This window comes from Vulpes lagopus, chromosome 7, assembly GCF_018345385.1.
Source record: "Vulpes lagopus strain Blue_001 chromosome 7, ASM1834538v1, whole genome shotgun sequence".
Classification (NCBI taxonomy): Eukaryota; Metazoa; Chordata; class Mammalia; order Carnivora; family Canidae; genus Vulpes; species Vulpes lagopus.
Window position 1 is genome coordinate 4,092,960 of NC_054830.1, and position 26,027 is coordinate 4,118,986.

At 54.2% G+C, this 26,027-nt stretch overlaps 1 protein-coding gene across 8 annotated transcripts in view; it reads right to left on the bottom strand.

Moving 5' to 3' along the window:
• Positions 1–5,105: 5,105 nt before the first annotated feature.
• RFX2 (regulatory factor X2) overlaps positions 5,106–26,027 on the bottom strand; it is a 97,286-nt gene continuing 76,364 nt past the window's right edge. For 5 of the 8 annotated variants that reach the window (XM_041761557.1, XM_041761561.1, XM_041761562.1 and 2 more), the window contains exons 7-18: positions 20,465–20,646; positions 19,032–19,151; positions 16,502–16,617; positions 15,466–15,584; positions 14,984–15,096; positions 14,492–14,646; positions 13,092–13,189; positions 12,147–12,296; positions 11,258–11,466; positions 9,279–9,432; positions 8,198–8,240; positions 5,108–7,632 (exon numbers count right to left, since the gene is read on the bottom strand). In XM_041761557.1, the coding sequence (XP_041617491.1) occupies positions 7,520–7,632; positions 8,198–8,240; positions 9,279–9,432; positions 11,258–11,466; positions 12,147–12,296; positions 13,092–13,189; positions 14,492–14,646; positions 14,984–15,096; positions 15,466–15,584; positions 16,502–16,617; positions 19,032–19,151; positions 20,465–20,646 (1,572 nt within the window). In that variant the 3' untranslated portion in view covers positions 5,108–7,519. Of the gene's footprint in view, positions 7,633–8,197; positions 8,241–9,278; positions 9,433–11,257; positions 11,467–12,146; positions 12,297–13,091; positions 13,190–14,491; positions 14,647–14,983; positions 15,097–15,465; positions 15,585–16,501; positions 16,618–19,031; positions 19,152–20,464; positions 20,647–26,027 lie in introns of all 8 variants that reach the window. The other 3 variants (XM_041761564.1, XM_041761565.1, XM_041761563.1) reach the window with 3 other exon arrangements.

The window sequence follows — 26,027 nt, forward strand, 5'->3', positions numbered from 1 at the left end:
ATAGCGTCTGCCAGATTACTACTTTTCCTATTGTGATTACTGAATGTCTCTGAATCTATGTAAATAGAGAATATTTGAGGAAGAGAAGGATAAGCAGAAAAGGGAAAGAAGGTAGTAGCTCCTTCAGTCTGTTGCCTGTGGTCTTTCCTATCTTGCATTGTTGCAATTTAGTAAACAAAACTGCCTCTAGTCTCAGCCAAAATCCCAGTTCCTTGTGTCCTGAGGGGAAAAGGATGTCGTTGTGTCACAGTGACCGCTGGGGGGAAGCAGAGGATTGGGAAGTGATCAGTTCTTTCCTAAGTCCCTGAACCTGACGGGGACTCAAAGGCTCTGTCAGTTGAGGGTTTCAGCTGGGGGTCTGGCATCTTCTGGGAACCAGGTCAGGTAGGCAGAGACAGAGCATGTCTTGGTTGCACCATCCTGGCTGCTCTGTGGATGATGCTCCTAGTCCGCCTCTGAAACAGTGCCTCTCCATCCTGGGAGACCTGGTGCTCCTGAGATTAAGGGAAAAAGGAGAAACTGCATAGGCTCCTGTGGGTCTTGGCAGCCAGGAGAGTTTAGCAGAATGGGTGGGGCAACTCTAGAAGAATCCTCACATTTCTGTTGCTTTCAGGATTAAATCAGCTCACAACTCAGACTTCCAGGTAAAAGTGTCAGATGGGTCCAGCACAGTGGGGTACTTACTACCTCGCGCCCTCTCCTGCTTTCCCTGACTATCCAGTTTATGACTCTATCCAGTTCATGCCTCTGAAACCATTTATTATCAACTATTGAGTGAATGCCTCTAGGTGCCCAGCGGTTGCTGGTCTGAGATAACCATTTGCCATTTTGAGATATCCAAGTAGAGGTGTCGGGTGAGCAGTCATATATCTGGAGCTGATGGAGGGGAGCTGTCAATCTATTTGAGGTCGTGGGCCTCTAATTCCTGGAATGAAACCCTGGCTCCTGGCTAGGATCTAGGAAGCCTTCCATGTTACCTTCCCACTCTCCCACCCCCACCCCCGCACTCACTTTGCAGCCAGCCATACCGGCCTCCTCACTGCTACCCATATATGCCAAGCCCATTCCCTTCAGTGCCCACATAGAGGTGGTATTTAAATCCATGGGAGAGGGGATCCCTGGGTGGTGCAGCGGTTTAGCGCCTGCCTTTGGCCCAGGGTGCGATCCTGGAGTCCTGGGATCGAGTCCCACGTTGGGCTCCCGGTGCATGGAGCCTGCTTCTCCCTCTGCCTATGTCTCTGCCCTCTCTCTCTCTGTGTGACTATCATAAATAAATAAAAATTTAAAAATAAATAAATAAATAAATCCATGGGAGAAAGGTTGTTCCTCAAAAGAATCAGGGTGTTACTCCAAAAGAAGTGGAATGGACACTTGATGGCAAAACCCCACAAATGTCTGGCACAGAGGATTCTAGAAGAGACCCAACACCTCAAAATAGGTTGAGAATTACTGGTTAGTACTTGTATCTTTTGATACATATGTATATTCAATACATTTCATACATCCAATATATTGTACATTTTACACTGTATTATATGGCAGTCTAATACCATCTGGGTATGTATGCACACATATTAAACTGAAATAAAAACTTTACAAAGTTAAGTTTATATTTATCCTGTCAACACTTCTCATGTTTTCTACTTCTATCTTGGTCCATTAAAAACAACTAAACTGATTGTAACCCACCAACTTGATTTCGTAACCCACTCAATCTGCTGTTAGGCATGGGGCTCTAGTGAACCTCTTCTACCTTGCTCCCCTTTCGCTCCATCCCTACTACCACACTGCAGTTGTACCCCCACCTCTCACTTGAACCATCTTATCAAGTACCTAATTGGCCTCCTTGCTTCTAGTTTATGTATAACCCACTGTACCAGAATAAATCTTCCTAAAGCCCAGCTCTGATCATTTAAATAAATAAATAAATAAATAAGTAAATATATAAATAAATTCTGGTGGTGGCCCTCCTGAGTGGATTTTTTTTTAAAAATATTTTTTATTTTGTAATTTTATTTTTTAAAGAACCCCACTGAGCAGGGAGCCTGATGTGGGGTTCAATCCCAGGACTCTGAGATCATAACACCAGCTGAAGGCAGATGATTAATTGACTGAGCCACCTGGCACTCCCCGAGTGGATTTCTTTCCTTTCCTTTGGCCATTCCTCAATATTCCTCCATGTGTTTTCTCTCCTCCTTTCCCCTACCTTCCCGTGATTACTATGAACAGTACCTTCTCCCAGAAACCTTTGCTCACTCACTAAATGTTTGCTGAACCTACATATGCACTGTTAGAGTTGGGGAATTATGGTATTGAGCAAGGCAGACAAGAGCTACTCGCCCACAGTGCTTTTGGGAAATGTGGAGTATAAAGGATCTTAATTTAGTGGGAGAGCTTCCAGGAAAGCTTCCTGGAGGAGGTGTCAATTAAGATAAGCACTAAAGAGGCAGGTGTGTGTGTGTGTGTATGTGAAAGCATGGAGGTTAGGTGAGAAGTGCAGTGAAGGTGAAAGCCCCAAATGAGACCATGGATTGAGTTCCAGGAGCAAGAAATAAGAGCATTGAGTGGGTAAGGGTTTGTTTGAGGGGTTGGGAAAGATTAGTGATAAATGATGTGGTTCCAAGATTCAAAAGATGGAGGGAACCAGTCATCATGATAGTGCTCTCAACCGGTGGTTCTCACCATTCTGCCCCAGGAGGGCCACTGAGCCATATCTGGAGACATGTGTCGTTGTCACGACTCGGGGAGGAAAGGTACACTTGGTAGGGTGGGTGAGGCCAGGGATGCTGCTCCACATTCCACAGTGCCCAGGATGCCCCACCAGTGAGATTGATCTGGTCCCAAGTGTGCACACTGAGACACAATTGTTGAATGCTTACTCCAGTATTTTGTAAGTATTAACTTATTTAAAGCTCACAATGCTGTGAGGTAGGTATTTTTATTACCTTTTTTTTGCAGATGGAGAAACTGATCTAAGTACAGTTGATCCTTGAACACCATAGCTTTGAGCTGTGTGGGTCCACTTATATGCAGATTTATATCAGTGAATACAGGACGGTGCTGTATATGTATTTTCTCTTCCTTATGATTTCCCTAGTAACATTTTCTTTCCTCTGGCTTGCTTTGAGAATGCAGCATATAACATACAAAATGTGTCAGTTGACTGTTTATTGGTCAACAGTAGGCTATTAAATTCTTTGGAGGTCAAAAGTTATGGGTGCGTTTTTGACTGCAAGGAGGGTTGGCGCCTTTAACCTTATGTTTTTCAAGGGTCAGTTGTAATTTACCCGAGGGCATAACCAGGGACCGTGGACTTCACTCAAATTTGCATTAGCCTGGACCTATTTCCCCCACCATGCTGCCTTTCCTGGCCAGGAGGAGTTGGGCAGCGGCAAGGAGGAAAGAGAGTGACCATGTTATGGCATTTTGGGGAGATGGGAGAGGTGGGGGCCATGCAGGTGGTCCTGGGTTTCTGGTCTGAACAGTTGGATAGATGGTGGGCAAGGCCATAATGGAAACATGAGGAAGAGGCCTGAAAGGTCAGATGCTGAGCTCCTGTTTTGTTGTGGGGAGGGCAAGGCACCCACACCCCTCTGAGCAGTGGTGGGAGGGGGCGCTGTGGAGCAAGTCACATGTGGAGGGGCATTTCCATTTAGGGATGGACAAGGTCACAGAAGGTGTGGAAGGATGAAGTTCTGGAGCAGGACCCAGGAGCAGCTGGGCAGCAGCCAGAACCGTGGAAGGAAAAGAGTGGAGCAGGTGACACCCTCACTGGGGAGAATTTCTCCCCTAGCACACTCATAGCCGGAGTGTGTGTGTATTTTTTGCGGGGATGTACCTCACAACTTGCTTCAGAGTTCTTGCTACCAGAAAGTTCCCAGAGGCAGGAACATCATGGGTTCCCCTGCACCGTCCCACCCCTCCCCAGTGCAGCTTATCAAACTCTGACTATGGGTCATCAAGATTGTAATACAGCTCCATGATCACCAGGGATCCAGGTTCCTTCTGTCTTATTGCTTTGCCATCCTTATGTGATGCCCACATCGGGGTCTAAAATGGCTGTTGATTCTCCAGCCATCATATCTACATTCCATCCAGCAGCTTTAGTTTTACCATGTGTACAATGTGGGTAACACTGTCAAAAAGAAGAGATTGGACAGAAGCCTCTAGCATGAAGCTGTTGTGACTAGTTAAAACCTCCCAGAGGCTCTTGGTAGGACTAGGCTCCCCTTATTGTTTGGCCCTTGTGCCCTGGGTCTCTACCCAGTGGGCCTTCTGAGGGACTTGATAGACTGTGGGCCTTCAGCAGTCACCCCTGCTCATCTCCTGTCAGGCTCCTGGGGCATTGATCATGGAGTCCTCTCACCTGTTCTCCTTCGGTCACCAGCCACTGAGGCCCAGAAGCAGGGCCTGGCTCTCCTCTTCCAGGGGCCCTGCCACCCCAGCACTGGGCCTGGCTCTCAGACAGGGAGGGCTGGGGGGTGGCTGCTGCTCGGTGCAAGGGCTGGCACTGCTTCAAGGGTCTTAGGCTAGATAGGGCCCATAATCATGAACCATGAGAGGGTGGGGCGAGTCAGGGTTCCACGCGGTTCTCAGAGCCTGGCAGGGAGTCGCTACAGACACAGGGCCCAGCTGATGGGGAGTCTGCGTGGTTGTGTCCTGGGAGTTTCCGAAGACTGGCCACAAAATTTGCACTGGGGCCCAGTGCAAAATCAAAGTGTGGGCCCTTTGTTCAAGAATTACTAAGAATTTAGGGCAGCCCGGGTGGCTCAGCGGTTTAGCGCCGCCTGCAGCCCGGGGCGTGATCCTGGAGACTGGGATCGAGTCCCACATCGGGCTCCCTGCATGGAGCTTGCTTCTCCCTCTGCCTCTCTCTCTCTCTCTCTCTCTCTCTCTCTCTCTCATAAATAAAAAATAAAATCTTTAAAAAAAAAAAAAAGAATTACTAAGAATTTCAAGATGGTGATGGTAGAGCCTTAAGCCATGTGCACAGGACCTGGAGGTCCCAGCCCAGGGAAGTAGTAGATGATTGTAGTAATACCTGGGGGCCTCAGGACATCTACCTGGGACAGATGGGCCTGGGCTCGGGCCCAGGCTGAGCATCCCTGGGGCACTCGGGGCACTGGCCTGACCCGGGGAAGCAACTTTTAGGAGCAGCTGACCAGGAACTGTGTCCACGTTTCTGGAACATCTTCCCATCCGTGGGCCCTTCCTGGTGCCTGAGCCCATTGGTCTTCTCTGCAGGAATTCTTCAAAGTCCTATTATCCCTGCAAGAGGAGTGGTCCAAACAATGTGGATTTCCAGCCCCCATGGTAATCCCACCATGCAGCCTCTCTGTGGATGGGGCCCAGGAATTGGCCATTTTAGAACAAGCTCGTGCAGTGATTCTTAAGGGGAGTCCCAAGTTTGGCCCCCACCACTCTACCATATAAGACCTGGGAACAACCAGAGGGTTTCATCAGTGGCTGGAGCATATCTGAATAAGTCTAATCTGCCAACAAATAGTCTTGATCATCTAGGGTGGAGAACTATTTTCTTGCTACCTCTGGCCCAGAGCTGGCGTTGCTAAATGAAGCACAGGGAATCTGCTCCTTCTGGAACACTCCCCAGAGAGCCAAGAAGAAAATGCTAGAGGCCACTGCTGCTCCTCTGAGCCTCACATGGCATGAACCTGGCCAGGCTGGCAGTCCAGGGCAGGGAACCGGCCTGCAGGGAGGCCTGCATCCTCCAGGGCCACTGTGTGTGTGGCGAGGAGGAGCTGAAGTGTGGTTGGAGGCCCCAGAGTGGGTATGCTCAGTGTGTTCACAGCAGTGAAAAACAAGAACGGGCTTGGAAGGTGCACGTCTTTACCGTCATTTGTATTGTTCCTTGTGGAATCCTGCAAAGGCAGGAGCATAAGGCGGAAGCCCAGTTTGTACTGCTTACCACACATGGAAGAAAAGGCAGGCCATTACACTCCGTGAACCGTGAGCTTAAATGTCTCCCAGGAGAGGAGATATATATTTTAAAGACATTCTTTGTGTCTGATTTCATCTGAGTCTTGAACTGTAAAACCAGACAAACATTGTGATTATTATACAGACTTTTGGTTTCTAAAATAAGCGCCTATCTTTCTTGTGTCTCCCCTCCACACCTCCCTGCACACCTGGCGTGGCCTAGGAGTGCACGGCGCTCCCGCTTGTCGGGAAGTAAGGTTTTTAAAGGCCACGTGAGTTTACATTAGTACCTTCTGCGTGAATGAGAAAAAAAATATTGGGGGCCAAATATACTGCAATATACATGTTCATAAGAAACGTTCTAATAACAATTAGAGCACAAAACTATTGGTATAAACATATTTCCAAAAGGAAAAACTATTGCATTTCAAAAAGATGGTGCTTCCTAGACCAGAGGTTTGTCTTTCTTCTTTATAGCTGGTTTAGGGGCAGAACTCTTGCATGGAGCTAACCAAGTGCAAATGTGTTATGACGGAGACAGATCCGGAGTGTACAAAGTTCAAGGGCTGTGCAAGTCCTCGGGATTCATTTATCCCAGAGAAGAGTTTTGATTTTGAGTAGTTCAAGATGGGACATGCCCAGGGTCAAAGTGCTCCAGGATCGCTAATTCAAAGGCAGACATCCAGAAGATTCTATGAAGCAGGAGCCAAGCAGACTTGGCTCAATGGCTGCCCTTGGAAGGCGGCACTGAAACACCGACCACCCAGCCCCCTCGGAACAAACTCATTCCAGACCCAGTAGTTTGGCTTGTTGTTGGCTATGAACTTGGATAGAACCCAAGTCCTTCCAGTTGCTGCTAAAACTTCTGGTTTTGATTCTTAGAGACACCACTGTGTCTTGGCTTGGGCAAGCCATTTCTGTGACTTGTTCTTTGAGTCACATGGGGCCTTGGGCTGTGCATGGCCTAGGGACTCAACGATTGATGGCTGCTTCTGGGGACCTTTGGTGTCTGCAGATGGGGCTCCTGTGGGCCAGCATCTGTGCCTCAGCATAGCCGGCAGTGTAGGAGGCCCTGGGCACAGCGCTGAGATGGTCTCTTCCCCCCACAAAGCACCATGGCGGGGGGCTCTGCGGACACTGGTCAGCTCAGTATAGCTCAACAGCTACAGGACACCCCTTTCCTCCTGTGATCTGAGTTTTAAAAAATCATGGTGGAAGCTGGAGGCAGCTGAACAGAAGAGAAGCCCAACGTGGAGGTGCCAGCTCGTCCAGCATGGCCCCTTTCAGCTCTCAGGCAGGATGTGTAGAGTTGGACCAAAGGTCACGGTCTGGCAGAGGAAAGGACAAGAACACTCAGAAGGAAAAGGTGACCCAGGAGGTGCCAGGTGAGCAGCTCAGGCACTCAGGAGTCCGATGTGACCTTCTGTTGTGGTTAACATCGGTTTTCTTCTTGAAGAATGGTGTGTCCTTTGAGGGTGCACTGGTGCCCCATGAGTCAGATCAAAGGTCACATCATCTAAGAGGCACTATTGCAGTGGAGCTCGAGGGTCCTGGTCTGGAGCCTGGGCAAGGCACCACAGAGCTAGATGCCCTGCAAGGAGTGGTTCGTGTCACTGCGCTCTCGCTTCACCAGGGGCTCCCCCAGGCTGCGGGCGTCGGGGTCAGCCTCACTGCCACGATCCTCACTGATGTCATCTGCAGGGTTAGCATTGGGGATGAGGGGTGGGAGTGGGGTGCAGGAGGGAGGGAAAAGCATGTTCTCAGGGAGGTGCACAGGCTTGGACACACCAGGGCCCCCCTGGCCACCCTGAAGTGCTCAGGGAGGCCTTCTCACTGGAGACCTCCCTTGCCCAGTGTCCATTTGCTGGGTCACACTCCTGGCAGGGTTCCCTTCAGCAGTTGGTACCCTAATCCTGTAGGGGAGGGCCTGGGTTGGGGTAAGGGGAAGTGGATGCAGGCAGACAGGGCTGTGGTTCTACTCCTGGCCTGATGTGGAGGTGCCCGGGGAGCAGGATTGGATGTCGTCCCAAAGCACCCAAGGAGGTGCAGGGTTGCTCCTCTAAGCCCCAGCAGGGGCCAGGCCTGCATCAGTAGGACATCAGTAGGACACCTCCTGCTGCTCAGGTCTCACCAGCCTATCTGGATGCTGACTCCTAAAGCCCCTCAACCCACCCCAGGAGCTGCCTCAATTTCCACTAGGTCAAGGGTGGGAGGAATAGCCCCTGGGAGAGCCTCCCGGAAAAGCTACAGACATACCCACCTTTATCGAGCAGTGTCAGCGATAGGGAGGCGAGATCATTGAACTGAAAGACAGAAGCCTAGAGTCAGGGGCCTCCGCAGAGGGGCCTGGTCCTGATGAATTTTAGCACTGTCCTCTCTCTCCAGTTAAAACAGGCTTCACTTGTAAATGAGAGCAGTTCCCACATGAGAAGTGGTGCTGATGCTGGTGTGTCCCCTCTGGCTCCTTCTGGGTCTTGCCTGGGAGCTGCAGGAGGGCTGAGTGGGTGCTAACTGCTCAGGCCACCAAGAGGACAGGGACTGTGGCCTCTGAATAGTGATGGGTTTATTATGTACTAAAACCTCTGTAAGCATCACCTCATTTCTTCCTCAAAACAATCCCCTGCGACCCAGCAATTCCACTTCTAGGAATGTACCCAAAACAAACGAAAACAGGCATTCAAACAAGAATGTGCCCCCAAATGTTCACAGCAGTTAAAAGGTATAAACAACCCATGTATTCATCAACATATGAATGGATAAAGCAAAATGTTGACTATCCGTGCAAGGGAATATCTGGCCATAGAAGGAGTGAGGCAATGATACGCACTAGGACATGGCTGTGCTGTGAAAAACTACGTTGAATGAAAGATGCCACACACGAAAGGCCATGCCATGTGTGACTGCACGCGTCTGAGAGGCCCATGGCAGGCAGATCCTGGCAGAAAGGAGGGTAGTGGGTGCCAGCATCTAGGGAGAGGGATGGTGGTGACTGCTGGCAGGGACGGAGTTTGCCTTTGGGGTGATGGAATGTTCTGGAATTAGAAGTGGTGGTTGCACAACTCTTAATGTACTAAATGCCCCTGAACTGTTCACTCTAAAATGGCCAGAAAGGTAATTTTATATGTACTTTACAGCAGTAGGACCTCCCCCCATGGGCAGGGAGTCCCAGGTCCCATTTTGGGGGGCAGAGAGGCAGGTCCGAAGCCAGGTGGGTTGGCTCCAGCATGTGAGCTCTTTCCCACCCACTGGCCTCCTGCACGTGTTTCCTCTTCCGGCCGTTGGCTGTGTCCCCCACAGGGCGCGGGCCGGCCCGGGGTCCCACAGGCAGGAGGGTCCCTCACCTCTCCCATCACAGCAATGGGCGTCTCTCCAGTTGCCTCTGCGACACGGTGCTCCACCAGGTAGAACATGTACTCGTCGTAAAGCAGGCGGATCAGGTGGAAGGAGCCGAAGCTGGCGGCGCTGCGCAGCGTGAGGTCGCGGATCACCATGGAGCTGGGGGATGGCAGACAGAGGCTGGGGACCTTCCGCGGAGCATGCAGTGCAGGCAGGCAGTCGAGCCAGGCTTCTCAGGGGCCCCACAGGCCCAGGAGCGGCCTGCCAGCGCCCAGACCACCTGTGTCCAGCGTGACTGGAGTGGGGGCGGGTGGACGTGAGTTGGGAGGGAGCAGTCAGCTCTAAGCGAGGCCATGGAAACAGGACCCTGTGTCTCTGTCTGACACAAGCCTTATCAAAGGGCCTGGTCGGTGGTGGAGCCCTTACTGCCCGCCCATAGCAGGTGGCTTATCCTGGCCTTCCCTCCTCCTGGGGTCCCCTCCCCTCCAGCCTTCACTCCTCAGTCAGTGGTTTAGGCGCCTGAAACAACACAGAATTTCAGGGAGCTTTCACCTCTTTCATCTGCAGCAGGGGCTGGCCCGCTCTGGTCCCACATCCAGCCCAGAGCCAGCCCACTCCCCTTTCTTGTACAGCCTGCCAACCATAAATGCTTTTTACATTTTTAAATGATTGGAAACAAAATCAAAAGAAGAATTATGTTTCATGACCCATGTAAAGCACCTGAAATTCAGTTTAGTGTCCATAAATAAAGTTTTATTGGCACATGGCCATGCCTGTTCATTTACATGTTGTGTGCCAATAGAAGTTTATTTATTTCTTGGTAGTACTTACTATCTGATTCTTCACAGAAAAAGCGACCCCTGATTGAAATGAATTAGATCACTTGGCACCTGACCCAAAACCCTGGCTCCAAACACCTCAATGTCCCATCTCAGAGCTTCCCCACTCTGTTAGGTCTCATGGCTGTGGTGGCAAAGACATAGAAGGGAACAAGGCAGGGAGGAGACATGTGTGAGCCCCTGACCAAGCAGGGGGCCTGCACAGCACTGGTCTGACCCCGTGGCCCAAGCAAACCAGAACCAAGCCAGAGTCCGTGTGCGGGAATCTGAGTGAACCTTAGAACAACCAGCCACAAAGGGCCAGGCTCCTCTCTAAATACGGTGGCGGCGGCAGCGCTCCAGCTAAAGCCTATCACCTCGTTTCCTTGCTTTGATCCCCCAAATTCTCTGTAACACCTCTCCCCTCACTCACAGACCACCTGTGGGTTGGGGCTGCCTGAGGTGAAGCAGTGTTTGCTCCAATGAACTTTGAAAAGTGTTAACGTGCCCTGTTATTCTTAACGAGCTGCAACTGTTTGTGCTCATGTATGAGTGATGGGGTGTGCAAGTGAGTCAGTAAAAGCAGTTGATGACGTTCTACTTAATGCCTTGCACGTCTTCCTGGGCCAGCGTGTAGATGCACTTTGGCAGTGGGAAAAGAGAGGTGGCTTCAGCAGGCTGTGGATTGGAGACGGCTTAGTGAAAGCAGCCAAGGAGCGAACCCCTGGGGCTGACCACCGTGTCCAAGTCAGCATGGAAAGCAAAGATCGCTTGAACGTGAGCCGACCCAAAGGCTGAGTCAGTGGACAGGGTGGAACGGCTTGGGATTTGGGATGTTTTCTCCTCAGAAGCTTCTTGGCTCTGTATGGCCAAGCCCCCTAAAGGTAAACAAGTGCACTTGGATTTTGGGTCCCTGGTGGTCTCTCCGCATGCTCCCCTCCCCACCCCTGGGAGCTGTGGCTGGTGGTTATGTTGTGCCATCTCCCTCCTCCTGAGTGCCTCATGTTGGCCACAGGAGAGCACAGGTCTGGAAAGAAAAGTCACAGGCCAGCTGCTGCTGACATCAGCACGCCATGCCTGCCTCGGGAGCCTGCTGAGCAGACAGCCGCACGGTGCCCACTGTCCCTGCCTTCCCCGAGTTCTCCTGGAAATCAAGCTGCACTTACCTATAAAAGGACCATTTCAAAAGGAACTGCCGGGCAGCCTTGGGGAAGCTGGGGCTGCCGGCGTGCTGCTTCAGGACCTGGGTGACCACGTTGTCGAGCCAGCTGGCCCACTGGTCCAGGGAGCTCTGCTGCTGTAGGGTCAGCTTGAAGTCCTGCTCCAGCCGCTGCACCACGCTCTCCTCACACTGGCACACCCACGAGGCCTGCTCCTGCAGGGCGTGGGTGGCAGGTCAGGGAAGCTCCCCCACCAGCCCAACCCCATACCCATGCCATGGGTAGGGAACACGAAGAACAGCACTAACCCTGGGCCTTTTCTAGCTACATTTGAGCACAAGGGCAGGGACGGATGGAACGACATCCAGAGAGGGAGCCTGCCCTGGTTCTAAGCATGTAAATCCACGCTTCTCAGATTATATACCATGTTTGTGGTGTTTTACTTTTAAGTGGTCATTTCTCTAAATGTGTGTGTTTATTTAATGGATAAACTCAGAGCCTGAACTCGGTGTATCATTGCGGCAGGACACACATGCGCACAGCCTGCACTTTTCTGAGCCCAGAGGAGAGCTGTGAAAATGTCAACAGGAAGGTAGATTTTAAAAGAGGATGAGCCAAGGTGTGGGTCCCAGCACTTGGATGCCGGGGTGACCAGGGGGAGGGTCATGGAGTGGAGGTCGGGGTCCCTGAGTGGGCTGCAGGGGGCTTCCACCCTGAACCTGTTTTCATGTATGCTGGCTTTTGCTGTGGGTTGAATTTTGTGATTTTGAGCATTTTCTGAGAGGCTGGGAGGCTGGGCCAGCAGGGTGAGGGTCACATATGTGTCGTTGCTGATCTTCAGCCTGGTCCCTGTGCCTCATCCCAGGATGCGGGGGATTACATTGGAGAAAGTCACCTGCACGTTGGCAAAGTCCACGCGGTTGAGGTCACTGAGCATCTGGTTGATCTGGGAAGTGTTCTGGAGCACCGCCCGGGCTGCCTGAGCGAGGTGATTGAGGGACGTGTATCTGCGCAGGGTCTGGGCAAAGGCACTGACCACGCCTACCTGTGGCCGGGGGAGGTGCAGATGGTGAGGCATGGGGCCAGAGCTTGTTCTGGGCTCTGGGACACAGAGGGACGCACCCTTCTGACAGCTTCAAGGACCCAAAGAGTGAGAATAAATGAAGGATGCCAACCTCACCAAACCATCTTGGCATCTAGAGCAGACTCCGTAGCATTGGTGAGTTAGCCATTCAGGACAGGGGGCTTTTGCCACTGTTTCTAGAATTCCTTTGGCTCTCTGGAGTGGCCAGGTCAGGGGAATACAGATTCCTGGGTGCCACTGGATCAGGCTTTGTGGGGGTGGGGCCTGGGCATCTGTAATTTTACTCACTACCTTGGTGATTCCTATGCACGCTGAGGTTTGAGAGTCACTGGTCTAACAGTTCCAGACCATGGTCAGGGAGGCCAGATGCTCGGAACGTGGCCTCACCTGTACGCAGGTCTCTAAGAGATGCTTGTGAGAACAGCACTCTCTTCTGGGCATGGAGGCCCAATCTCCACATTTTAAATTCTGATTTGTGGCTAAGGCCATTGCAATAAGGGTGACAGCAAGGAGATGAAACCCTCCCTCCTATGAGGCGCATAGGAACGTTCTATCTGTTGCAAATCAACCCAAACGCATCACAGCAAATGACATCTTCTATTGTGCCCCTCCCTAGTAGCACCTGTCCTACATCACCCTCATCCCCCCAAAGGGCCTCAAGGTCCTCAGGAGCCCACTTTCCCTGGGCAGGGGGACAGGGAAACACATGTGCTCCCTGAGCCCTGCCCAGCTGCTCCCGTCAAGCAGAGCTGCTACCTTGGTCTGGATGACCTGCTGTGGGAAGTCTCTCATGGCGTTCGTCAACCAGCCTTCCAAGCTCTTGGCGAAATTACGGATGGCCTGTGTCAGGGTACCTGGGAGATACAAGCCATGATCTTCCAGTGAGAAGGGCGTACTCGCTCATCAGGATCAGCATTAATGTAAGAGATGCACGTGCAATGAACCCGTTAGAACACGCAGCACAGAGAAAAAGAGCCAGTGAGCAGCATACGGGGACTGGGGACCGGGGACCTGGGAGAACTTAGGGCATTTAGTGAGCAAGGTGCTGGGTAAGAATCAGGGCCACCCAGTGCCTTCATCTCTGTGCCTCTATCTCCTGCCTTAGTGGTCCTTCTCACCCAGGGGTAACTTTGCCCCCAGGGGATACTAGGGGAATGTGTGCAGACACCTGTGGTCGTCGCAACTGGGGGAGCTCCTGGCATCAATGGGTGGGGGCCGGGCCCCACCCCCCACACAGTGCCCAGAACGGCCCCCCGTTACAGAGAACAGTCCACAGTGCTGAGGGAGGAGAAGCCCTGAGACACACACATGCACGTACGTAGAGTCTACCAACTTCCAAATTTATTGTGAGGTGGCTTGCAATAAGAAACAAATAAGGCTGTTTAAAGAAAAAAAAAACTTCAAAAATGTAAAAGGAAATGTACCCCAACTCCAACCTTAAGAGAGAGACTCCAACTACATGCTACAATGACCAGTTTTCGGGCCGGCAAGCCCGAAGGAGAAATGTAATAGTTTTGCTGTTTCCAATTTTCCAGCACAAAAGCAGCAGACCAGTTCATTAAGAAAGACCGAAGTTTCCATCGTGCCAACAAGCACAAATATTAATAGCCCACTGCCAGGTTACCTGTGGTGCCCCTGCTGTCATTTTTAAGACTGAGGCCTCAGGACCCAGCTTCCTCACTCAGGGGCTTCCACCCTTCAGGACCCTAGGGGCCCCAAGGGAGAGGCTGGAAGGGCCTGGCAGGGCGTACTACCTGCCTGGTGGGCGTAATGAGCCTGTCATCACCTCTGGAGGCCCTGCAGGTGGTCCCCGGGGGCGGAGGGGCACACGGGGTTGAGACCCTCTCTGGGGCTTTCAGCAAACCAGCAGATGGGGTAGGGCTGTCCTGTGACCCCGGCCCTGCCCTCTGGGGACATGCTGGGTGAAGTGGGGTGGCGATCCCGGGCCCCAGAGGAACCTGGGAGGCTGGAGTGTCACCCGGAGCCCGGCAGCACAGAGCATGCTGAAGCCCGAGGTGGCCCAGGTGGGCGGCCACCCAAAGGTGGCAGGCCTCCCCAGAGCCATGAGCGGGCCTTCCCCTCGGCCTTGTTCTGGGGCGGGGGGCAAGGAAAGCACAGGGGTGACGAGGGAGCACAGCAGCCAGTGAGCCACTTACTGGGCACCGGCCGCAGCACGTCGGGGATGAGGATCTCCACCAGGGCCTGGTACAGGATGTGGTCGCAGTTCCTCATCCACTTGAGAATGGGCTCGCATTTACACAGAGACACCAGCTTGTCCTTCGGCAGGACGGCACCCTCGGGCTCCCCGTCACTGTGGGGAACAGGAGACCCAGGTGAGCTGCAGCCTGCAGGGTGGCAGGGGGCCCCAGGATGGACCCCCCAACCCGTTCTCCAGCAGGCCCATACTCCCTACAGTCTCCTGCTGAAGCAAGAGAATGGGCAACATGAAGGACAGGCCATGGTCAGAGTGTGAACCCCCCCCCCCCAACACACACAAGGGGGCTCTGAGTGCCAATTCTTGGAAGGGTGACGGCACTCGCCTGTGGGTCACAGTGGGGGTGTCTGCAGGTTAACCCCGGGGTACTGGGAAATGAGCGGGTTGGGCTCTGTGGCCCCTGGGGGCAGGGGGCCGGGGTGAGGGCAGTAACCTGGCAGGTAGGGAGGCCGGGCCATCACCCGAGGAAGCTTTCGAGTTCCAGAAGGAAAGCCACAGCTTCTCAATGTAGTGAAACTGGAGGTTCACCACAACATCTAGAGTTGCCTGTGAATAAACACAGCCCGTTGAGCTGATGGTGTGCATGTTAGAAAGTGTGCCATCACGCACAGTCGACTGGGACATGCCGAGTGGGCCGGTGTGATGTGACAGGGGCTGCGGTGGGGTGCCCTGAACCCGAGAGAGACCACAAGAGGGGACAGACATGCCATGGTTCAGAGAGTGGAGACTATCTGCTTCATAGCTAGAGGAAGCCGCCTCCCCTGGGTCACCTGGGGACACACCTGGGATGTCTGAGGGCTTGGCGGTTCTGGTGATGTGAGGCTTCACGGGGCACGGGCTCTGCTGTCCACCCAGGCCGGGCCCCCCTCCCCTCCCCACACCCAGGCTCAGGGTCTCCCGGGGCGGGGCGGTCACCTCGCAGTGCCTCCGGTAGACCAGCTGCAGCGCCTTGACGTCGTGCAGCGTGATGCTCTCCTGCAGCAAGACGCTGCCCAGGTCAGGCGCCGGGAACTCCGGGAAGACGTGAGAGACATCTGGGAGGAAAATGGGGGTTAGCGGAGCTGCAGAAGGTCCCCAGGCAGGTGGCCCCTGTGCTGGGGGATTAGGGGGTTAGGGTTAGGGTTGCCAGTGGCTGCTGCCAGGCCCGGCGTGCCGATGACTGCTCCACAGCCCTGGGTCTCACAATTTTTATGTTTTGGTTTTCTCAGGGGCAAAATGGGGACAACCCTGTCCTGTCTCAGCTGACACAGCAAGCTCAGGGCCCAGCATTCAGTGAGTACTCCCATCACCCCAGCGTGGGGGTTGCTCAGGGCTGTGAATTTGGGGAGGGGGCTGGCCATGGCTAACCCAGTGACTTCCCTGAAGGCTTCTCTCTGGGCTCCAAAAATACCCTAAAAATAGATGAAGGCCCCTCACGTCTGCAGTGTGTGTGCCTGTGGACACCGACCACAGTATGCCCCCGGGCACGTCCCAGGTGGCAGGCTGCGAGTTAGACGCTCTCCCGGGGGCCGTGGTGCCAGCAGGGGAGGGGCTCTCCCAGGGAAGGGCCAGCGGCCCTGCGTCAGGCCACCAGGAGGGGAGAGGCAGTTTTGAGTCCTGAGCATCCCAAATGCTCCAGGGAAGCAAGGAAGAGAACCGAGGAAGGCAGCCAAGTCCTGCGCCGACAGGTTTTACGACACATCTAGTCTTCCTTCCGATGGGCATTTCATTTCCTTTGCTTATTTTTCTGATGGTCGTTTCACACATTCATTTTGGGGTCACCTGCTGACTATTCTAAAATCTTGGAGATACCATAAAGGTTTATCTAGAACATTTCTATGTAATTAAAGAAGGATTATTATACAAGAGAACTGTCTAAAGGACCCCTGTAGATGCTGCTGGTGCTGAAACCCCTGAGCACCTGGAAGAGCTGAGTGGACACCTGAGCTTTTCTGGGGTGGGGAGCACTCACCTATGTACTGCTGGTGGTGCTGGCTCTGGGCAGCCATGGCCTGCTCCGGTGTGCTGTGCAGGCTGCCATGCGAGCCACTGTCCCCAAGGCTGTCGGTCTTCTGGGCTGGCCGGTACCTGGGCAGGGCATATGGTGTCACCACGAGGCCCCAGCTGTACTGCCCAAAGGGGCTCAAGGTGCACAGAGCTGAGTAGGAGTCCGTTTGGGGTGTGTGTGCATGTATGTGTGTATATGATTTTTAAAAATTTGTGGTGAATGCACATAAAATTAACCATCTTAACCGTCACTAAGTGCATAGCTCGGCGGCACGAAGCACACTCACGCTATCATGCATCCACCCCCACCATCTGTCTCCAGAACCTTCCATCTCCCCATACGGAGACCCTGTCCCCAGGAAGCACTGACCCCCTGCCCCACCCCTGGCTCCCATCTCCTCTGTCTCTGTGGACGGGCCTCCTCTGGGGACCTCCTGAGAGTGGGGTCCTGCAGGAGGTGTCCGACTGGGTCTGGGTCCCCTCCCTGAGCCCGGTGTCCTCGGGGTCCGTCCACGTGGGGGCAGGTGTCAGGATGTCCTTCCTTTCTAAGGCTGAATAACATTCTGTTGTCTGGATGGACACTTTGCTGTTGGCTTATCTCTTCATCTGCTGATGGATATTCAGGGTTGCTTGGGGGGGGTGTGTGTTTGTGTATCTTTTATTTTTCCCAATACTTCTCCCTTAGAATATAAGTGAACTTCTCATAGAATCACAAATATCTTACTATTATATGGCCTCAAAGGAAATTCTGGGACTTTCATTTTGCCTTGAGCCAGAAGGCAGTGGACAGCCTGTCCTGGCAGCAAATGGGGAACACTCACAGAGAAGGGCTCCCCAGGGCTTGGTGTTCCTTGAAACCAGCGGCCCACGGCGAGGTGGTGATGTGTGTGGTGGGAAGAACAGGGGGACCCAACTCCAGCAGGGAGAGCCTTTCCTTGTGGAAAGTGGGGCCAGGAGGACGGAGGAAAGTCTCTCAGACACGTGTAGACCGCCTGACTTGGGTGGCGGGTCCAAGTATAAATGGCATGAGCCTGTCGCCAGGCTCAGCTGCTCCTAAGATAATACGCTGCCTGGTGTAATGATTCATGGGGGTTTGCAGGGGCCCAGACCAAACAACAAGAAGCGAGAGAGTCCATGTCTGTGGATGAACAGGTACAGGATGGACTGCCGGCTCCACTCTTATCTGTTGGCTGCTGGAGAATGTTCTAGAGACTCTCTTCTGTGCTCTCCAGCTCCCATGGTTGGACATGTGGTTTGGAGCCACTGAGATGGCCTCAGGGCCACTAAAGTGGGTTTTTAGCCACACACAGTTGGGCCACATGAAGCCATCTGGACTCTGGGGAGGAGACAGGGACAGAGGGAAGCAGGCAAGGAAGTGACTGTAGGACTGCCGGGGGGGTGATATTGGAGTGGGGACCTGAATGGGGGTCTGCAAATCCCAGCTGTGGAGGGCCAGTTCTGTTCCTGGTTGTGTGAATAAAGTTTTATTGGCACACAGCCACGCCCATTTGTGTACATGTCATCTGTGCAGGCTTTCAGGTTGCCATGGCGGGGCCGAGTAGTCTTGACAGGGTGTCTGGCCTGCAAAGCCTAAGACATTTGCTCTCTGGCCCTTTACGGAAGTTTCCTGACCCCTGCCATAAAAGATGAATTAGTGTGTGATAGAGAACATTCCAGAAAGTGACCAGGCCTTTTCAGACATTGGATCAAAATGTCAAGAAGCAGCAGCAACTTGGGTATATAAGCTTCTTCCTCCAGGCTTCTTGGGTTATTTCCAGTGTTACTTTTTTTTTTTTTTTTCCCTCTTACAGTTGAAAATTAAAGATTTAGGATCCTGGCTCTGCGATATTCTGGAAAAGGGAAAACTATGGAGACAGTAGAAGGATCAGTAGCTGCCAGAGGCTGAGGGGGAAGGGAAGGATGAATAGGCGGGGTGCAGAGGATTTTCAGGGCAGTGAAACTACCCTGTGTGATCCTGCAACGCTGGATACGTGTCCTAACACATTTGTACAAACCCATTTGAATGGAGCACCAGAGTGACCCCTAACGTCAAGTATGGACTTAAGGTGATAATGACGTGTCGATGTAGGTTCATCAGTTGTAACAAACGCACAGCTCTGGTGTCATGTTGTTGGGGTGACTGTGCATCCGAGCACAGGGGGCATATGGGGAACTCTGCACTTTCTGCCCAATTTTGCTGTGGACCTAAAACTGTCCTAAAAAATAGTGTCTACTTTTTTTAAAGATCTGAAGGCTCTGTTAGCTGGACGAGGTTGCATCCCCAGCCTCTCGTGCCTTGGCTCACCCAGGATGTTGGAGACAGAGGTTAATATGAATCTATTTTTTTCCATCACAGTTTGGAGAATCCCCTCCTACCTAGGTATCTAATGTTTGAGAAACACTTCTCTGTATGTTCTCCCAAGTGAAACTTAGACCCAACCCCTGCTTTGGCAGAAAAGTTGGTCCTCAGGCCGGCTTTGGGCCAGGTCACCCACCTTGGCTTCTGATGCATGGGCTGTTGCCGCATGGCCATGTACTGGGTGTCCTCCTGCAGCCGGTTCAAAGGCGAGTCTGGTTTCAGACGGATCCCATAGTAGTGATATTTGGAGTTGCCCCTAAAAACCAAGCATCTTAGGGTCAGCTAGCTCTCTTTGCAGATGTCCTGAATGACAAGTGCTCTTCCATTTGGGTGTTCGGGTTCAGTGTTCCCTGGACCAGTGTGAAATGTTCCATGGTCAGAGAAGGTTTAGGAAATTCTATACTTGGCCTCCCCATCTCAGAGATTACCCCCCCTTGCATTTTAGTATTATAAAGGCTCTGAGAAGTCCTACAGTGGGAAAAGCAGTGCAGCTTTGTTTGACGTGGCATGGCCTCACCATCATCATCATAATCACCATCTTCACCATCATTATCACTATCATTCTCACCATCACCACCATGACCATCATCATCACTGTCATTATCATCATCACTGTCACCATCACTGTCATCATCACCACCATTACCACCATCACCACCTTCACAATCATCCTCATCATCACTACCATCACCATCATCATCACTGGTATCATCACCACCATCAGTATAATATGATTTGGAAAACGGCACAAGGTTGGAAAACACTACTATAGCTTATTATGGGAAAAATAAGTGATCAAAGGGCTTTAGACAATTTGGTTAAGAAAACAGGTCAGAAGGGCTACTCAGGAGAGAAGCACTGAAGGACAGACGTGTGTCTGGCAACAGGGACAAATGGGAGAAGCATGAGTCCTTTCTGAATGAGGTAGGGGCTTGGCTGGTGCCAGGAGGAGGGGAAAGCAGGGCGATAAAGCCCTAATCCTGAGGCCAGAATCCGGGATACTCTGACGATGGAGGCCATGCATGAGCCTTCTGGAGAGGCCCCAAAGGCAGTGGCTGTGTCCCCAGAAACCAGGGGCTCCTTCTCCTTCTCTTCCCTCCTCTATCCATTGATGCTCTGTAAGGATGTTCTCTGTAAAGGATCCGAGGGTGTCTCTTGGGCCGACACCAGTTTCTGAGGATGTATGAGTAACCCCAACCCCCACATGTGACTTCACAGATAACAGCCATGCAGGAAATGGCCTTCTGTGTGCTCTGGGCCACCCACTTTGAATAGAGTATGGCTGCTGTTTTCTAGTGGGAGGAGTGTTTGATTCATGCCTGGGATAAGATTGTGGTACGTGACAGACAGTCACGTGGCTCCTGCAGGCGGAGGGCAGGCCGTGGTGACAGGAAAGAGATGGCCCACAGCCAACACCTTGGGCAGGGCAGGCCATGCTGCCACCAATTCAGAACTAGAGGCGCACGGGCAGAAGGAGAAAGCCCACATTCTCCAAAAGCTCAATTATCTGTATAGAGGACACGGGAGGACGAGTGGGCGTGAGACTACTGGGCATCCCCGGGTACCCACCTGGTGCCCAGCCGCCGCGTCCGCAGGCCCATGAACACGGAGCGGATCAGCTTCCCGAAGGAGGCGGCATTCACGGGGTCCAGCTTGTGCTCCTGGCAGTGCCGAAGGTAATGGTTGTAGAGAGAGCTTCTGGGGAGACTCACGCCTTCTGCGGTTTCGTAGTTATCCAACAGCCACTGGAGCTGGAGGAAGACAGACACACTTGCGTTCGTCAGGATTCCCCAAAATGCCAACACGCTAACGTGGACTCATTAATAATGAGACTCACACATTTTCTCTCCATTCACACGATGAGGCAATTCATAGCCACTGTCACTGATTTGGATAGGAGAGATTCCGGGCACGTTAATTAATAGCTTTCTCTCCGCTCTTGTATTTATGCCTTCAATTTTCCGCCTGGCTTTCAGATTCCTTGACTTGATTTACAAAGACCTGCAAGTGACTGAGACCTCCCGGGTGTGTCTTCATAATCATGTGGACACCACATGTCTCCCGAACTTACAGGGACGTCAAGACAAAGAGGAGGATTGAGGATAACTCGGCGGACCCATCAGCACCGCCCCTGGCATTAAACAGGGCGACGTTGGCCTTCAGAGCCTGTCTACCTCGTGACATCCTGTGACTGAGCGACAGATCATTAATCTACGGATTAAGATGGCCGGGGCTTGGCCACCTGTCTCCTCACTGGTCACTGAATACAAAAGCCCTCGTTGAATTCTTGTCCTATTGCTTGTGCCCCTATCTTTGCCCCCAGCCAGGAATTGCGCACCCGGGGGCGGTCAGATCCGACTAGAGCAGGCCAGGAGGGAAGGGAGGAGTGGAAGGTGGGATTCCCAGACACTTCTTCCTCCTGCCCCTTTCCTCAGCAGCTCTCAGCCCAGATCCCACACTCTGCGATTTGTTGTGTATTTGCTCTCAGGAAAGCTTTTTCTTTTTCTTTCTGAAACAACAAAAACAAAACAAAACAAAAAAGCAGGATGACAGCGACAGACGGACATATCCTCGTGTCCTTAACTGAGAGAGAGGCTGTAAGCGGAAACTGAACGCAGTACCGAGGAGGCTCATGTGCCAGGTTTTGTGCCCAGGCCGGGAGGCAGGAGGAAAGAACCTACAGCCCAGTCGCTGCCCCCGGAGCTCACACCGGGTCCGAAGGGCAGGAGCCGTCCCCACAGCAAGTCCAGCCGCCGCCGCGGGCAGCGGCGCAGAGGAGGCCCGCCCGCCTGGACCCCTTTGGGCAGAGCGCGTCTGTTCCCTGATCGAGGAGGGGGTCTGAGGTGAGCCTAAAGCCCTTCACCGTGCTGGGGACTTGGAGAAGGGCAAGAGCCCTGTGCGCGGGACCCAGGCCGGGGGCACGATCCTCCATGGGAAGGTCGACGGGGGCGGGGGTCGAAGCCACGGACCCGCCCAAAGCTGTGGGGGCTCCGTGCCCTCTGCCGACCCGGGTGTGGGGGGCCCAGCATGCCGCACACCCTCTGCACCCTTCTAGACCCGCAGGGAGCACCCGCCCTGGGAGAGCTCACCCCCAGCCGGCCCCTGGCTGCTGCACGGCTCGCCACAGGCCATTGCGGTCCTGCCCGGACGCAGCGGGTGCACCTGGGGGTCTGCTGGAGTCTCCCCTTTAAGAGACAGTTTTTAAAGTTTCTAACACGCACAGAGGTTTGAGAGAGACCCTGCTTCCTGTAATCATCAGTTCAGGGCCAAGTTTATTTCACCGGAGTCCCACCTGCCGCCTCCTGCCCGTCTTGGGCTGTTTTCAGGTGAATGCCCCACGTGCCTTCGTTTCATCCCTGGGCCCGAGGGAGACGCAGGTGGCGGGGCCAGCTGGGGACAAGGGGTGGCTGGCTCAGAGGTGGAGGCAGGTGCGGCTGCCTTGGGGGGGGACAGGTCAGAGGTCCAGGTGAAGGGACACGTGGGGGCCTGACAGAGCGGAGGGTCTTCTAACAGAGGGACACACACGGGGCCGCAGGAGGGGTAATGGGCTCTGCTTTGGGAAGGACGCTGGCCAACCCCTGGGCCACTGTTCAGGGGAGGCCGGGAGCAACGTGTTAACGTGGCACCAAGGCTGAGCACGGGCTCCTGGGGGCGGGGAGGGATGTGCCCAGGGAGGCCGTTCGCACAAGCAGGGGCCCAGGAGGAGGAGGAGGAGTGGTGGGTGTGAACGAGGGCCAGCCCACCACCGTCCTACGATGGCCTCCCGCCGCAGCTGCTCCCGGGGTGCCCGAGGGGCCCTGTGCCCCCCTTCCCCAGGCTGTGGGCCTGCGTGGCTGAGATAGCTGGGCCCCCATCCGCCCAGCGCCCCAGGGTCGGGTAACCCCAGGCCCTGCAGCTGAGAGGTGGTGAGGACAGGGAGACGCAAGGTTGCACCCAGGAGGGAGGCCACAGTCCCTGGCAGAGGCCCGGGGAGATAGCCCGGCGCCCAGGAAAGACACCTCACCTCTCTCAGTTGTCCCTTTGGGAAAAGGACTTCCCATCATGTCACTCAGTGTTTAATTTCCACTGTCCTTACATGTGCTTTTTCTGCCGCACTTTCCCTCCGAAGTTCCGCTCTGGCCCAGGGCTCGGGCCTTGGCGGCCGCCTCCCCACTCCCCCCAGCCCCCCACCTCTCTCCCCTGGATGCTGCAAGCTGAAGCCTTAGCTGCGGACGTCAGGGATTAATTGGGTCAGTGTGGCACTGCCCTCCGACCTTCGGGGTGCGCCCTCCTCCCCTCCCTGAGTACCCTTGCCCGCCTGGGCTCTGGGAGGCTGAGGGCAGTGGGACTGGAGCATCTGGAAGGGGCAGGGGGTGCGCATGGCCCCATTGGTGCCAGGAAGCTGCTCCGCAGTGACAAGGCACGGGGGGGGTGGTGTTAACCGGGCTCCTCGGCTGCCACCCTCTCTCCAGGTGAGGAAGGGCTGGTGTTTGAGGGGGTCCTTTGAGCTCCGGGGTTTTCTTTATAGAGAACTTTTCCCCTGCAGAGCTGGCAGGTGCATTTCATCTATTTATTGCTCATCTCTCCCACTGGAATGAGAACCTCAGTCAGGAAGAGATGGCACCGGGTGTGCCCGTGTTTGCACCCCCAGGAGGTGCAACGGACCGAAGGGGTCCCGCAGCACAGAGGGGCCCCCAGCACGCGGGAAGCCGGGGTCAGGGTGCAGAAGCTGCAGACTTTCTCTCTCTGCCCCCCTGGGAGCACACAGTGCCGCTTCTTAGGGAATCTTCTGGGGGTGGGACAGGAACTTGGGATTTTTAGGTGAGAAGGGTGAGGTCTGCTTCGGTGGGTGGTGAGCTGGAGGGGACCCTCGACAGGATGGCTCACATGTATGAGGAAGCGTTCGGGGAGAACGATCGCTTCGGCTCATCACCACCCCCCAGCCCCGTGTTGTTCAAATTAAAAATGGATCTCCTCACTTGGGTAATTCTGTGGGCATTGACATCAATGCTGTGTGGTTAGCTCGGCAAGTTCTCCCCAAGCAGAAGGAACTCCAGAGAGAGCTGACACCTCTAGCAGCCCCCAGAACATCCAGTTAGGCTTTCTCTCCCTTTTGTGACAGCGGGGAAGCTGATTCACGTGACCAATGAGTCAGGTCATGACGGAGCTGAGGGAGGGAGCCGTGGGGAAGCATTCTAGGCAGAGAGAACAGCCTGTGCAAAGGCCCTGGGGCAGCACCAGGCCTGGAGTGTTGAAGGAACAGTGAGGGGGCCTGTGTGGCTGGAGCAGAGGGAGGAGGGCAGGGGAGGTGGGGGACAGGGCAGGTGGGGCAGGGCCCCAGAGGCTGTTTTGATGAATCTGGCTTCTACTTGGGAGTGTGATGGGGGGACCTTGAAGCTTCTAAACAGAGAGGTGCCATGATCTGACTTTGGTTTCAGTCACTTTCAGTGGTTTCAGGACCACTCTGGCGGCTGCCATGAGAAGGGCCTGGACGATATCTGGGCGAGGGCAGCAGCCAAGGGCTCACCGGGTGGTGGCTGTGACACTGCACGGGCGAGATGGAGTGGGGGGCGGCTATGGCTGTGGTGGTGGAGGAGGGCGAATGGTCTGATTCGGGTTCATTCTGAGGGTGAGGTCAAGAGCATCCGGAGGTGGGGTTTGGGAGGAGGGCGGGAAGCGAGGGTGAGCAGCAGAGGATGGTGGGAGGCGCAGGGGTTGGCTTTGGACACGGGGCGTGATGAGCTGCAGCTCCAGGCCGGCAGGTGGCTGGATACTCGAGGGTGGAGCTGTGGGAGAGGCCAGGTGGTGCTGCCCACTGGGAAACAGCCTTTCCCGCTGGGAGTCGGGGCGGGGGGTCCCTCAAGGCGGTGAGAGGACCTCGGGGAAGAGACCAGCAGTCCGACCAAGACAGCTGCGAGAGACATTTGCCACGATCCTTTGGAGCAGTTTCTGGACAAGGGGCCCATCCGGTGAAGCTGCCGATTCTAGCCAAGCCCCAACCCTGGTGTGCAAGGTCTGCTTTGTCATCTGCCACCAACGGAAGACCAAGTGATCTTTGGCAATTTGTGGCCCTCAATTAAAGAGAAAAAAAAAAAGCCATATAATCTAAATACTATTAACCTACAAGCAGGTCCTCCTCCCAGGGTTTAGAAATAACAAACGTTTACTGGAGCAGACCACGGCTGCCCCCATGTGACGGTGACTGTGAACCAGTGGGGGGGGCGCTTTGTTGGGGGGGTGTTGTTCTGCACAGGGATCTGGGGGACGGCCCCTCCCCTGCTCAAGGTGGGGATGTTGACCGAAGTCCCCCCAGGCCACACGCCCTGGTGACTGCATCCAACTGGAGGCTGCGGTGGGGCAAGGGGTTTTCACCCCCAGGGCAAGCGCTTCACCTTCCCTGCAAACAGCTACCCCTCCCTTTCATCCACCATATCTGTCCGTCCCCATCTAACAGACCACTCAAGGCCCACTTCCTCCTCTGGGGGTTTCGACCTCAGGCTGGAAAGTTCCTTCCCGCCTGCACACCCCCCTGGGTGTCGGCCCCTCCAGGGCAGCTGGTGAAGTTCCAGGTGACCCCAACGTTGGCTGGGTCCGGAAGGCAGTGTCTCGCCTCCCAGACTCGGGGCTCCTCGCCAGGCCCGCTCACCCCACACTAGCTCACGCACTTAGGTGTGACCTGGGTGCATTTTCTCACACCTGCTTGGCTACTGCCCTCACATTCCCAGCTCCCTGGGCTGAGCTCCTCTCCTTGTTCCTTCTGCTCCCTGTGCTCAGCACAGCTCTGCAGCCCATGCTGTTCGAGAAGGATCGGCTGGGAGGCCACCAGGAGAACAGGTCCATGGGGCAGGGTCCCCAGTCTGGCACAGGTGCCCTAGGGCTAGGCTGGCAAAGGAGCGGGGACGCAGCCCGTGTCGCCCCACACTAGAGCACTGTCAGCTGCGGGTGGCCATGGTGAAAACCATCGTGAGTGCGGCCGGCCGGCCACCACAGGGCAGGTGCATCTGCGGGACACTGGGCCCCATCCAGGTGCCAGGACTCTCTCCCTCTCCCTCCTGGCTGGCCAGGACGAGCTCCAGCTGGCTGTCACCCCAGTGCACGTGGGTCGGCTTTTCAGAAAGATCTTATTTCTACTCTCTAAGTCACCAAGCAGACT